The 13,048-nt window shown below is 49.8% G+C and overlaps 1 protein-coding gene across 2 annotated transcripts in view; it reads left to right on the top strand.

Annotated features, from left to right (window-relative positions):
• LOC140389351 (rho guanine nucleotide exchange factor 4-like) overlaps positions 1 to 13,048 on the top strand; it is a 99,450-nt gene that overhangs the window by 45,729 nt on the left and 40,673 nt on the right. Inside the window, exon 4 of one of the 2 annotated variants that reach the window (XM_072473514.1) lies at positions 5,221 to 5,400. The exons of the other annotated variant lie outside the window; for it this stretch is intronic. Coding sequence (XP_072329615.1) covers positions 5,221 to 5,400 — 180 coding nt within the window. The remainder of the gene's footprint in view (positions 1 to 5,220; positions 5,401 to 13,048) is intronic. 2 annotated transcript variants of the gene reach the window in all.

The raw sequence follows: 13,048 nt of genomic DNA, 5'->3' as shown, positions 1-13,048 counted from the left end.
CAAGCCCAACTGAAGACAAGCCAAAGGAATCGCCTCTTCCAAGCCCGAAGGAAAAAGGTTTATGCGCTGACCTTCAGGATCATTATAGCCGAACAGAGATTAATAATGCTGCACGGTCACAGAAGGATGCTGAGGATTTGCTAAAGAAATTACTTGTATGTTTAACTTGCAAGGAGCAGACTGAGAATTGCCAGTGTTTTAGTACGGATCGAAAAAATGGACAAGACATTGATCCTCAGGTAATGGAAATAACACAACCTGAATCATACCTACAGCAGGGACAAATGTCTCCCTTCAACACAACACCGCAAAGTCCCAACTTAGGAGACCAGCAGTTAGTCAGTAATGACTCTTCAAACCTTGAGGGGAACATTAACTGCATTGAATCTATACACACTCCACGGATAAATGAGCAGAACATTGGAGCAAGAATCCTGAGGACACCGACATCGAGTAGACAGATAAAGAACTTAAAACCCGCAGCAGTTTCAAGTGAACCAAGTGTGCTTTCCACTGATGGTGAAGATGCAGATAAGGTCAAACCGATTATCCATTGTGCCACACTAACCCCAGAGATTAAGCAGTTATGTCTGGGGAGTATAATGTGGGCAATTGAGAACAGTAAAAGAGAGACTGTGACTATGCCAGTCCCAGCAAAATCAGACCCAGAGACTATGAAGGCATGTACAGTAAACAAAGATACATATGAAGTCACTGAAAAGAAAACTGAAGCGGAATGTTCTTTGGAACATAGTACAATGTCGAAAGAAACATTGGATCCAACATTCGAGGCCATACATATGGGAGACCTTGAGGGTAATAAACAAGGTTCTGCAATGTCTGGGGGAAGATTTAAAATTCCAAAGAAGAAAAGCCCAAATGAAGGACAACGGCAAGACAATGACAGTCCACCGCCATGGTTTGCACCACCAGATGAAAACTCTGACAATTTACCCAACCCTAGTGAACAGCAAGCTGCCAGTGAGGATCCATCCACGGGGTGTGAGACGAGTGACGGCGGCGTCCCACTTCCCATGCAGGGGGTACAAAGTGACGGACCTCGCCTAGTGCGTATGGAGGCACTCGACAATCACGGTGGGACCACTGACAACTGCGGTGACACCGCACCACTTCCACCCTCAATTGCTCAAACCTCTCCACTAATCAATGCACTCCTGCATGTCCTGACTCCACAAGTGCAGCTTCATGAAATCTCAGCTGTCTCCAGTGAGCCTGCTGGGACTCCGGACGGGGAGCATCGGCGGAAGACGGACCGGACTCCAGATGGGGGGGGAGCGGCCAGGCGCCGACTCTGATTCACGTACGCCAGACTTTGCTCCAGATGGGCAGTGTCGCGGCCTCGGTGGTGGCACGCTCAGGGTGACAGCGGATGCCACAGCGACAGGGAATGGATCACGTGACAATCACACCGGGTCAGCAATAACAACCAGCACCGACAGTCCAAGACGGATACACCAATTTACACCACAGTTATGTCCACACATTTGGTCCACACCGACAGTGCGGCCAATGACAGCTCATGCTGGACAGACCCAGTATTCAAGACTGCAGCAGCCGGCAGTCTATGCAGCATATTCTCAAACAGGCCAGCACTACGGATTGCCCACTAATGAAATCAAGACCGAAGGAGGACTACCGCCAGCGCAATCTGCACTACAGACTGGATGCCTTAGTTCCTATCTGATGCAAGGTTCTAGTTTCACACCATCACCAGACGTTGATGCGAGCAGCAATTCTCTCTCCAAGGCGACATGCTTCGACGCTTCTCAGCAGAATCACCCTTCCAGCACAGCATGTGGCCAGAACCAGCATGCACAGTCTCAGCCAACTTCAACATCTGGCACATTCATCGCCTTGCATGATATTAGTGATGGTACCTCTTCAATGTCAACGACCCATCAGCTACAAGATGCCATCCAACAGCACCACCACAAACATAAAAAGAAAAAAGACTCTACCTCGTTCCTGGTATGCATGGCGGGTGGATTGGTGCGTAGGCGCAATCGACGAGCCTTGCGCCGCCTTCCACGCTCGCAACTGAACCGTGCACACATGCCGGATCCTCCACTGGTTCCCAAGGATGACTTCGTGGAGCTGCCACGGATCATGCCCCTTCCATCGCCACCCGTGGCCAGGCTTGCACATCAGCCGGTGGTTCTTGACCCACTCTTGAGGCGGTCAACCCAAATTTGTCGCACACCTATTAGACTGGACTTATAACACTTTTCATACGTTTAAACGTTAAACACTACTGTATGGTAACCTGTTGTTGTTTTATCGTTTCAGATATCGTTTGACCGGACCACTATTCAAAGTTTTTTTGCATTCATGTTTTGTTATGGTACAACCTCGTTAGCATGACGCACCCGACATCGCCCCATGTATATAGTTACGTCGTATGCACATGCTGTAAATAACACACACACACACTCTTAGATGCACACACGACACGATTATATTTATAACCAAGTAGGCACATATCTTTGTAAAAAGGGGGGATGTCATGATATTCAAACACACACATCATGATAGACACACCAACAGACAAATCAGAACACACAACACCACAACCAATCACAGACAAGGACAGGGACAGTATAAAAGGACAAACACGACACCTGGTGGTCAGTAGAGTTGGAGACCAGGACAAGGACAGGACCTGTTACACTACACACTCAGGGAGACACCACGTGCAGAGTATCCAGACCGAATTGTTTATAGCAGTTGAAATAAAATAGAGTTGTACCAAATACAACTGTGTTGGTTCATCTGTGCATCAGAGCACCCAACACCACAGATTGGAAGGGGAGCCTGGCAGAGAAGACAGTGGAACAGCAATGGTAGGCGTTTTTTGGGGTTATTAGAGGCACAACAGAAATTCATCCCAAGGAGGAGGAAACATGCTCAGAGGAGGACGAGGCATCCATGGCATCCAAAGCGAAAGAAAAAGCATACAAGTGGCAAGGATTAGTGGGAAAGCCAGAGGACTGGGAAGCCTTTAAAAGCGAGCAGAGGACAGCTAAAAAGGCAATAAGGGGGGAGAAGATGAACTCTGAGTGTAAGCTCGCTAATAATATAAAAGAAGATAGAAAAATGTTTTTTCAATATATAAAAGGTAAGAGAGAGGCAAAAATAGACATTGGACACTGGAAAATGAGGCTGGAGAAGTAATAATAGGAAACAAAGAAATGGTAGAAGAACTGAATAGTTACTTTGCATCAGTCTTCACCAGTGGGATGCCAGAGCTCCAGGAGAATCATGGGGCAGAGGTGAGTGTAGTGGCCGTCACAAACGAGAAGGTTCTAGGGAAACAAAGGTCTGAAGGCGGATAAATCACCTGGACCGGATGGACTATGCCCCAAAGTTCTAAAGGAGATAGGTGAGGACATTGTGGAGGCACTGGTGGTGATCTTTCAGGAATCACTGGAGGCAGGGAGGGTCCCAGAGGATTGGAAAATGGCTAAAGTAACAATGCTGTTTAAGAAGGGAGCGAGAGAAATTATAGGCCGGTTAGCCTGACTTTGGTCATTGGTAAGATTTTAGAGTCCATTATTAAAGATGAGATCGTGGAGTACTTGGAAGTGGATGATAAAATAGGACTCAGTTAGCATGGCTTTGTAAAGGGGAGGTCATGTCTGACCAATCTGTTAGAATCCTTGAGGAGATAACAAGGAAGTTAGACAAAGGAGAACCAGTGGACGTGATTTATTTAGATTTCCAGAAGACCTTTGACAAGGTGCCACATAGGAGACTGTTAAATAAGTTAAGAGCCCATGGTGTTAAGGGTAAGATCCTGGCATGGATAGAGGATTAGCTGACTGGCAGAAGGCAGAGAGTGGGGATAAAGGGGTCTTTTTCAGGATGGCAGCCGGTGACTATTAGTGTGCATCAGGGGTCGGTGCTGGGACAACAACTTTTCACAATATACATTAATGATCTGGAAGAAGGAACTGAAGGCACTGTTGCTAAGTTTGCAGATGAGACAAAGATATGTAGAGGGACAGGTAGTATTGACGAAGCAAGGGGGCTGCAGAAGAACCTGGACAGGCTAGGAGGGAGGGCAATGAAATACAATGTGGAAAAGTGTGAGGTTATGCATTTTGGAAGGAGGAATGGATCATAGATTATTTTCTAAATGGGGAAATGCTTAGGAAATAAGAAACACAAAGGGACTTGGGAGTCCTTGTTCACGATTCTCTTAAAGTTAACGTGCAGGTTCAGTCGACAGTTCGGAAGGCAAATGCAATGTCAGCATTCATGTCGAGGGGGCTAGAATACAAGAGCAGAGATGTACCTCTGAGGCTGTATAAGGCTCTGGTCAGACCCCATTTGGAGTATTGTGAGCAGTTTTGGGCCCCGTACCTGAGGAAGGATGTGCTGGCCTTGGAAAGGATCCAGAGGAGGTTCACAAGAATGATCCCTGGAATGAAGATCTTGTCGTCTGAGGAACAGTTGAGGAATCTGGGTCTGTACTCGTTGGAGTTTAGAAGGATGAGAGGGGGATCTTATTGAAACTTACAGCATACTGCGAGGCCTGGATAGTGTGGACGAGGAGAGGGTGTGGACGAGGAGAGGATGTTTCCACTGGTCGGTAAACCTAGAACCAGAGGGCACAATCTCCGACTAAAGGGACAATCCTTTAAAACAGAGATGAGGAGGAATTTCTTCAGCCAGAGGGTGGTGAATCTGTGGAACTCTTTGCCACAGAAGGCTGTGGAGGCCAAATCACTGAGTGTCTTTAAGACAGAGATAAATAGGTTCTTGATTAATAACGGGATCAGGGTTTATGGGGAGAAGGCAGGAGAATGGGGATGAGAAAAATATCAGCCATGATTGAATGGTGGAGCAGACCCGATGGGCTGAGTGGCCTAATTCTGCTCCTATGTCTTATGGTCTTAAACCAATTGAAGTGCGATTTGAATGGGTAGCTTTCTAATCTGCACCACCGACTGCGTGTGATCACATTTTGGACATGCACTATCTAGTTTTATTTTTGTATTTCAATTATTGGTTGGAAAGAGACACAAAGCTCATATCCACATTTACAATGTGCCACGGGAAATAGAGGGACCAATTTCACCACAGAAAAAGTGAAGTTATTAAATTTTAGCACCGTTACTACCGTTCATGCAATAAGTGTTCCTGCTGCCTGGAATCTCAATTAAACAATTGTTTCTTTTGTTTCTCCCTCCCCACTAGGGTTACTACAAACAGTGTCAGAAAACAAAGGACTTGTTTCCTCATGCCCGAATGGTTACGCTCTTTTCAAACATCGTGGAAATTTACAAAACACATAAGAAATTGCTTAATTGTCTGGAGTGGACTTACAGGTCAAGCAAACCACACTTGAGTGAGTTTGGCTCCTGTTTCCTTCATAATGTGAGTGGTGAGCTATACCATTTTGTTTGGCAAGTGTAAAATGCTCATAAATCAGGGGGTCCCCAAAGATGGCCGCTGAGGATAAGTGTTGGAAACACTCAGCCGCTTCTGTGGAGACAGGAACAAAGTTAACATTTCAGGTCGCTCTTTTGTCAGAACTGGCATAAAGTATAGATGTAACAAATGATAGGCAAACACAGAGGTAGGAAAATGGTGGATGGGAGAAGAGAACAAAAGGGAAGGTCTGGAAGGAAGACTTGAGTGGTTTAAGTCAGGGTTTTTCAAACTGCAGGTCATGACCCGTGGATGAGTCGTGGGTGGGTTGTCGGGAGGGTCGAGAAGCAATCAGTCACGGCATTCCCGTAGTGGGAGAAGCGTCCAATGGCCACAACCGGCTTTTAAATTATGAATGCCAGCCGCCACCGGCTTTTAAATGCGAACGATGCAATCTTCCCACCAGAAGCAGGGGCAGAGAAGCAGGTTACGCACCCGGCACGTCAGTCCATGCTTTTGGCACAAAATCATGGAGAAAAGATTCCTCCATTTTCTAGCTGCGAGCAAGCAAGGCAACAGAACTGTGAAGAACTGAAAGTGGATGGTTTTGTTATAAGGAAGAGAGGGCCAGAGACACAAACACGTCAGGATCTCACAACTGAATCTGCTGGAGTGAGCTGCCCAGGAGAGACCATGGCAGGACAAAGCAGTGCTGGTGTGAGCTGTATACAGAGCTCCACGGCCTTTGGTGAACAGACTACTAAGAAAATCGGGAACAAAGCAATTTAATGATGATTTCATGAGGTATGGTTTTGTTAATTGTGCCAATGCAAATCAGGATGCAAAGCCCACATGGGCTTTACGGAGGAAGTACTGGCAAATGAGAGTTTAAAGCTTTCAAAATTTTAAGGGCATTTGAAGATTAAGCATGGCTGGTTCAAGGACAAACCTCTTGATTTTTTTTTCAAAGGGTGCAGCGAGAAATTAAATCATCAGCTGAAGTCCTTAGCAGAAATGTAACAGTGAATGACAAAGCACAATTAGCCTCTTGCATCGTAGCTTACCAAGTAGCTAAAGAGAAATGCCCCACACTTTAAGAGAGAGATTAATTCTTCCTATAGCATTAGACATGGCTTGTATGGTCTGAGATGAAGGGCGGGTGTGGTGAACCACTGTAATAGGAGATGTGAGGTGGGACCTGAACTACAGGTTCGCCGGTAGCTCCTGCTGGCTGGCTCCGCCCACGGAGAACTGTATAAATATGCATGACTTCCAGTGCCCTGCCATTTCGCCAGCTGCAGCAGGAGGCCACACATCTGACTGTAATAAAGCGACAGTTGTACCCAACTTTAGTCTTTGTACAATTGATCGTGCATCAATTTATTACAGTCAGATTTTCCACAGAATGGATATCAGAATTAAACCCGATCGCCTGCAGCTGGATCCGCACTCGCCCGACGCCAGAAAAGACTTTACTCACTGGCGAGCATGTTTTGAGGCCTACATCAAGGCTGCGGACCCCCAGCCAACGGAGGCTCGGAAGATAAACGTCCTGTACTCCAGACTGAGCTCCAGCGTGTTCCTGTTGATCCAAGACGCCACGAATTACACAAAAGCAATGGAAGTCTTTAAGGAACACACACGCAGAAGGCGAACACGCTCTTCGCCAGGCATGTATAGCCACCCGCTCGCAACTACCTGGTGAGTCCATCGAAGACTTCTGGCGAGCCCTAATTCCACTCGTCCGGGATTGTGATTGTCAGGCCGTTACGGCCGTCGAACACGCAAATCTCCTCATGTGCAATGCCTTCGTGACGGGGATTGCATTGGACTGCATCCGAGAACGATTACTGGAAGGGGCCACGCTCGAACTGGTGGAGACAAAAACCTTGGCACTCTCCATGACGGTTGCATCCCGTAACATACAACCGTACAGCTACCGCCGCGCGGCCCACCCTTCTACTCCTTCCTACCCCTCCTGGACCCCGCCGCCGACCTCCTCAGCCGGGGCCCTGCCTTCCCAATACACCTGCGCCGCACGGCGTGCGCCCCATGGGCGCCGCCATCTTGTCCCGACCCCGCAATGTGCGCACCATGTGCGCCGCCATCTTGTCCCCCACAGTGTTTCCGGACATCCCGACATCGGAACCGCACACGCTCGCCACCCGAAGCATCTGCTGGCTACCCGCAGCTCACTTCGATGATGCTGGACCAATCTCGTCCGCGCGTCGACGACGGTTAAAATCAACGGCCACGCGACCTCGTGCCTGCTGGACTCCGGGAGAACCGAAAGCTTCGTTCACCCAGATACGGTAAGGCACTGCTCCCTCGCGGTCCACCCTGCCAATCAAAGGATCTCCCTAGCCTCTGGATCCCACTCCGTGCCGATCCGAGGTTTTTGTACATTCACCCTCACGGTCCAGGGTGTAGAATTTAGTAACTTCCGCCTCTATGTCTTTCCTAATCTCTGCGCTGCACTCCTGTTGGGCCTGGACTTCCAGTGCAACCTCCAGAGCCTCACCCTCAAATTCGGCAGGCGCTTACCCCCTCCTTACCGTTTGCGGCCTCGCGACCCTCAAGGTCGATCCCCCTCCCTTTTTGCTAATCTAACTGCGGATTGCAAGCCCGTTGCCACTAGGGACAGACGGTACAGCACCCAGGACAAAACCTTCATAGGTTCGAAGTCCAGCGGCTGCTTAAGGAGGGTATTATCGAGGTCAGCAAAAGCCCCTGGCGAGCCCAAGTGGTAGTGGTTAAAACTGAGGAGAAACACAGGATGGTCGTGGACTACAGCCAGACCATCAATCGGTACACGCAGCTCGACATGTACCCCCTCCCATGCATATCTGATATGGTCAATCAGATTGCGCAGTACTGGGTCTTCTCAACAATTAACCTGAAATCTGCCTACCACCAGCTCCCCATCCGGAAGTCGGACCGGCCATACACTGCCTTCGAGGCGGAAGGTTCCCTCTACCATTTCCTTAGGGTCCCTTTCGGAGTCACAAATGGGGTCTCGGTCTTCAAAAGAGAGATGGACCTAATGGTCGACCAGTACGGTTTGCGGGCCACCTTTCCGTACTTAGATAATGTCACCATCTGCGGCCATGACCAGCAGGACCACGATGCCAACCTCGATAAATTCCTCCACACTGCCACTCTTCTCAACCTGACCTACAATAAAGAGAAGTGTGTGTTCAGCACGACCCGGTTAGACATTCTCGGCTATATAATCCAAAATAGACTTCTCGGGCCCGACCCCAACCACATGCGCCCGCTCATGGAACCTCCCCTCCCCCACTGCCCCAAGGCCCTCAAACGATGCCTGGGGTTCTTTTCCTACTACGCTCAGTGGGTCCCAAACTATGCTGACAAGGCCCGCCCACTCATTCAATCCACCCAATTCCCCCTTGCGGCCGAGGGACAACATGCTTTCGAACACATCAGAGCAGACATCGCCAAGGCCGGGATGTGCGCAGTGGACAAGTCACTGCCTTTCCAAGTAGAAGGCGACGCTTCAGACGTCACCCTTGCCGCCACTCTAAACCAGGCAGGCAGACACGTGGCATTCTTTTCCCGCACCCTTCATACCTTGGAAATTCGACACTCATCCGTCGAAAAGGAGGCCCAAGCTATCGTTGAAGCTGTGCGGCATTGGAGGCATTACCTGACCGGTAAGAGATTCACTCTCCTTAAGACCAACGGTCGGTAGCCTTCATGTTCAATAACTAGCGGGGCAAGATCAAAAATGATAAAATCTTGCGCTGGAGAGTCGAGCTCGCCACCTATAATTACGAGATTCTGTATCACCCCGGTAAATCAACGAGCCCCCAGACGCCCTCTCCCGAGGTACATGTGCCAGCGCACAAATAGACCAACTCCGGGCCCTACACGACAGCCTTTGTCACCCGGGGGGTCACTCGATTGTACCATCTGGTCAAAGCTCGCAATCTGCCCTACTCCGTCGAGGAAGTAAGGACAGTCACCAGGGACTGTCAGGTCCGTGCGGAGTGCAAGCCGCACTTCTACCGGCCGGACCGTGCGCGCCTGGTGACAGCTTCCCGCCCCTTTGAACGCCTCAGCACCTGACTGTAATAAAGCCACAGTCGTACCCAACTTTAGTCTTTGTGCAATTGATCGTGCAACAGCGGGATTCTCCGACCCCCTGCCGGGTCGGAGAATCGCCGGAGACGGCGTGAATCCCGCCCCGTTGCTCTGACGCTGGCTGCCAAATATACCGGCGCCGGTTTTTTGGCGGGGGCGGGGATCGCACCGCGCCGGTCGTTGGCAGTGGCCCCCGGCGATTCTCCGGGCCCCGATGGGCCAAACGGCTGCCCGTTTGCGGCCAGTCCCGCCGGCGTGGATTAGACCAGGTCCGTACCAGCGGGACCTGGCTCTGGGGGTGGCCTGCGGAGTCGTCGGGGGGTCGCGGGAGGATTCGGCCCTGGGGGGGCCCCCACAGTGCCCTGGCCCACGATCGGGGCCCACCGATCTGCAGGCAGGCGTGTGCCATGAGGGCACTCTTTCCCTCCGTGCTGGCCTGTGTAAGGCTCCGTGATGGCCGGCGTGGAGAAGAAACACCCTGCGCAGGAATAACACCAGCGGTTCTGGAAACACCGTGGATGGTCTCCATGTTGGTGAATCCAGCACGATGAAAGATGTTGGGCTGAATTCTCCGATTTGAAGACTAAGTGCTAACGCCGGTGTGGGAACAGTGGTGTTTACGCCAGAAAAAAGGGCGCAAAGGATGCACCAATCCTCCGTCTGGTGGGGGGCTAGAAGCACACCTGGGCCACCCTCCATCAGTGCCCCAGCCCCCGCCAAAGCACCCCCTGCCTGCGGAACAGCTCCCCTCCCCCCCTGACTGTGGCGGAGCTGGACTCAGTCCGCAGCTGCCACGCCGGGCTCACAAAAAAAGGATAAGTGTTCCACCCCATCGGGAACTTGGCCCATCGGGGGCGGAGCATCGGGAGAGGGCCTCAGATGACGTCCTGAGGCCATCCATATGGAGTGCGGCGTTCTCGCCTTTTTCGAGGGGGTGGAGCATCGCAAAAGTGGCGCTGCCCCCGATTTCAGGGCAAACAGGGATTTTCCGGTTGATTGCCAAATGCGATTTCGGTGTCGGCGACCGGAGAATCCCGCCCTTCAAGTACACCGTTTTCGAGGGAGCGGAGCATCGCAAAAGTTGTAGAAAAGTTAACAATCAAGTGGGCTGCTTTGTCTTGGATGGTATTCAGCTTCTTTAGTGTTGTTGGAGCTGCATTCAACAGGCATGTGGATAGTATCCCATTACACCCCTGGCTTGTGCCTTGTAGATGGTGGACAGGCTTTGGGATGTCAGGAGGTGAGTTACTCACCGCAAGATTCCTAGCCTTTGACCTGTTCTTGTAGCCACTGTATTTATATGGCTCATCCATTTCACTTTCCGGTCGATGGTACCACCCCAGGATGTTGATGGTGGGGCATTCAGTGATGGTAATGTCGAATGTCAAAGGGCGATAGTTAGATCCTCTCTTGTCATTGCCATGAACTTGTGTGGCGCAAATGTAACTTGCCACTTGTTAGCCCAAGCCTGGATATTGTCCAGGTTGTGCTTCATTATCCGAGGAGTCGTGAAAGGTGCTGAAGATCAGTGAACATCCCCACTTCTGACCTTATAATGGACGGAAGGTCATTGATGAAGCAGCTGAAGATAGTTGGGCCTGAGGATTTCCAGCAGTGATGTCCTGGAGCTGGGATGATTGACCTCCAACAGCGTCAACTATCTTTATTTGTGCCAGGTATGACTCCAACCAGTGGAGGGTTTTCCCCCTGATTCCCATTGACTCCAGTTTGGCTTGGAATAGCTGATGCCCTACTCAGGCAAGTGCTGCCTTGATGTTAAGGGCACTCACTCTCACCTCACCTCTGTGGTTCATTTCTTTTGTCCATGTTTGAACCAAGGCTGTAATGAGGTCAGGAGCTGAGCGACCCTGGCAAAACCTAAACTGAGCGTCCGTGACAGGTTATTGCTGGGTAAATGCCGCTTGATTGTGCTGTTGGTGACCCCTTCCATGACTTTACAGATGATCAACGGTAGACTGATGGGTTGGTAATTGGCCGGGTTGAATTTGCCGTTTCTCGTGTCCAAGTCATTCTTTGCCAGATTCCTGGGTAGATGCCAATGTTGTAGCTATACTGTAACAGTTTGCCTAGGAGCCCGGCAAGTTCTGGCGCACAAGTCTTCACTATTGTTGCCGAAATATTGTCAGGGCCCATACCCTTTGCAGTCTCCAGTGCCTTCAGCCATTTTGAATTGGCTGAAAACTGACATCTGTGATGCTGAGGACATCAGGAGGTGGCCAAGATGGATCATCCACTCGGTACTTCTGGCTGAAGATTGTTGCGAATGCTTCAGCCTTATCTTTTGCACTGATGTGCTGGACTCCTCCATCATTGAGGATGGGGATATTTGTGAAGCCTCCTCCTCCGGCGAGTTGTTTAATTGTCCAACACCATTCACGGCTGGATGAGGCAGTACTGCAGAGCTTAGATCTGATCTGTTGGTTGTGGGTTCACTTAGCTCTGTTTATCATTTGCTGTTCATGGTGCTTGGCGCACAAATAGTCCTGTGTTGTAGCTTCACCAGGTTGACATCTCATTTTTAGATATGCCTGATGTTACTCCTGGCATGGCCTCCTGCATTCCTCTTTGAATCATGGTTAATCCCTGTCTTGGTGGTAATGGTGGAGTGGGGGATATGCGGGCCATGGGATTACAGATTTTGGCTGAGTACACCTCACGGATGCCCAATCTTGAGTTGCCGGTATTAGAAGTTTCCTACAATCTAGACACTGGTGCCATTAATGGTTCATAGCAAGTGCCTGGTGATTTTTCTTGGAGTTACTGATTTGAGGAGCAAAGTTTTTGGCGGTAGTCAAGAATATGTTTGGCAAATGGGCAGCACGGTGGCGCAGTAATAAACACTGCGGCCTCACGGCGCTGAGGTCCCAGGTTCGATCCTGGCTCTGGATCACTGACCGTGTTGAATTTTCACATTCTCCCCGTGTTTGCGTGGGTTTCGCCTCCACAACCCAAAGATGTGCAGGGTGGTTGGATTGGACATGCTAAATTGCCCCTTAATTGGAAATAAATAATTGGATACTCTAAATTTAATAAAGAAAAAAAAGAATTTGTTTGGCACAGTCTGGATATCTTGTTGGGGCATCTGGGCACAGTCATCTTCACACACAAGCTCTCTGATTGTTGCTTCTGTGACTTTGGTGGAGGCACACACTCTGGAGAAATCAAAGAGTTTCCCTGAATGCAATCTAATCTTGATGCTCGACATTATGAACCTGCCACCTAGCCAGTTGAGCTAACCAGGCTCAGTTGGCTGGATGGCGTTTTCGTGATGTGGAGTAATGCAAACAGCATGAGTTCAATTCCTGTGCCGGCTGAAGTTACTCATGAAGGCCCCATCTTCTTTTAACCTTGCCTCTCGCGTGAGATGTGGTGACCCTCAGGTAAAAATCACAACCACTCAGCTCTCAAATGAAAGAGCAGCCTATGGGCCTCTGGGATTCTGGTGAAATTTACATTTATTGGACAAATACCAATACAGGCAGGTTGTTTTATGAGGAAAGGTTAAGTTTATGTCCATTAGAGTATGAAA

Source organism: Scyliorhinus torazame, chromosome 14 (genome assembly GCF_047496885.1).
Source record: "Scyliorhinus torazame isolate Kashiwa2021f chromosome 14, sScyTor2.1, whole genome shotgun sequence".
Classification (NCBI taxonomy): Eukaryota; Metazoa; Chordata; class Chondrichthyes; order Carcharhiniformes; family Scyliorhinidae; genus Scyliorhinus; species Scyliorhinus torazame.
Note: the sequence above shows the minus strand (reverse complement) of the source record. Positions and strands in the feature narration are given on the sequence as shown.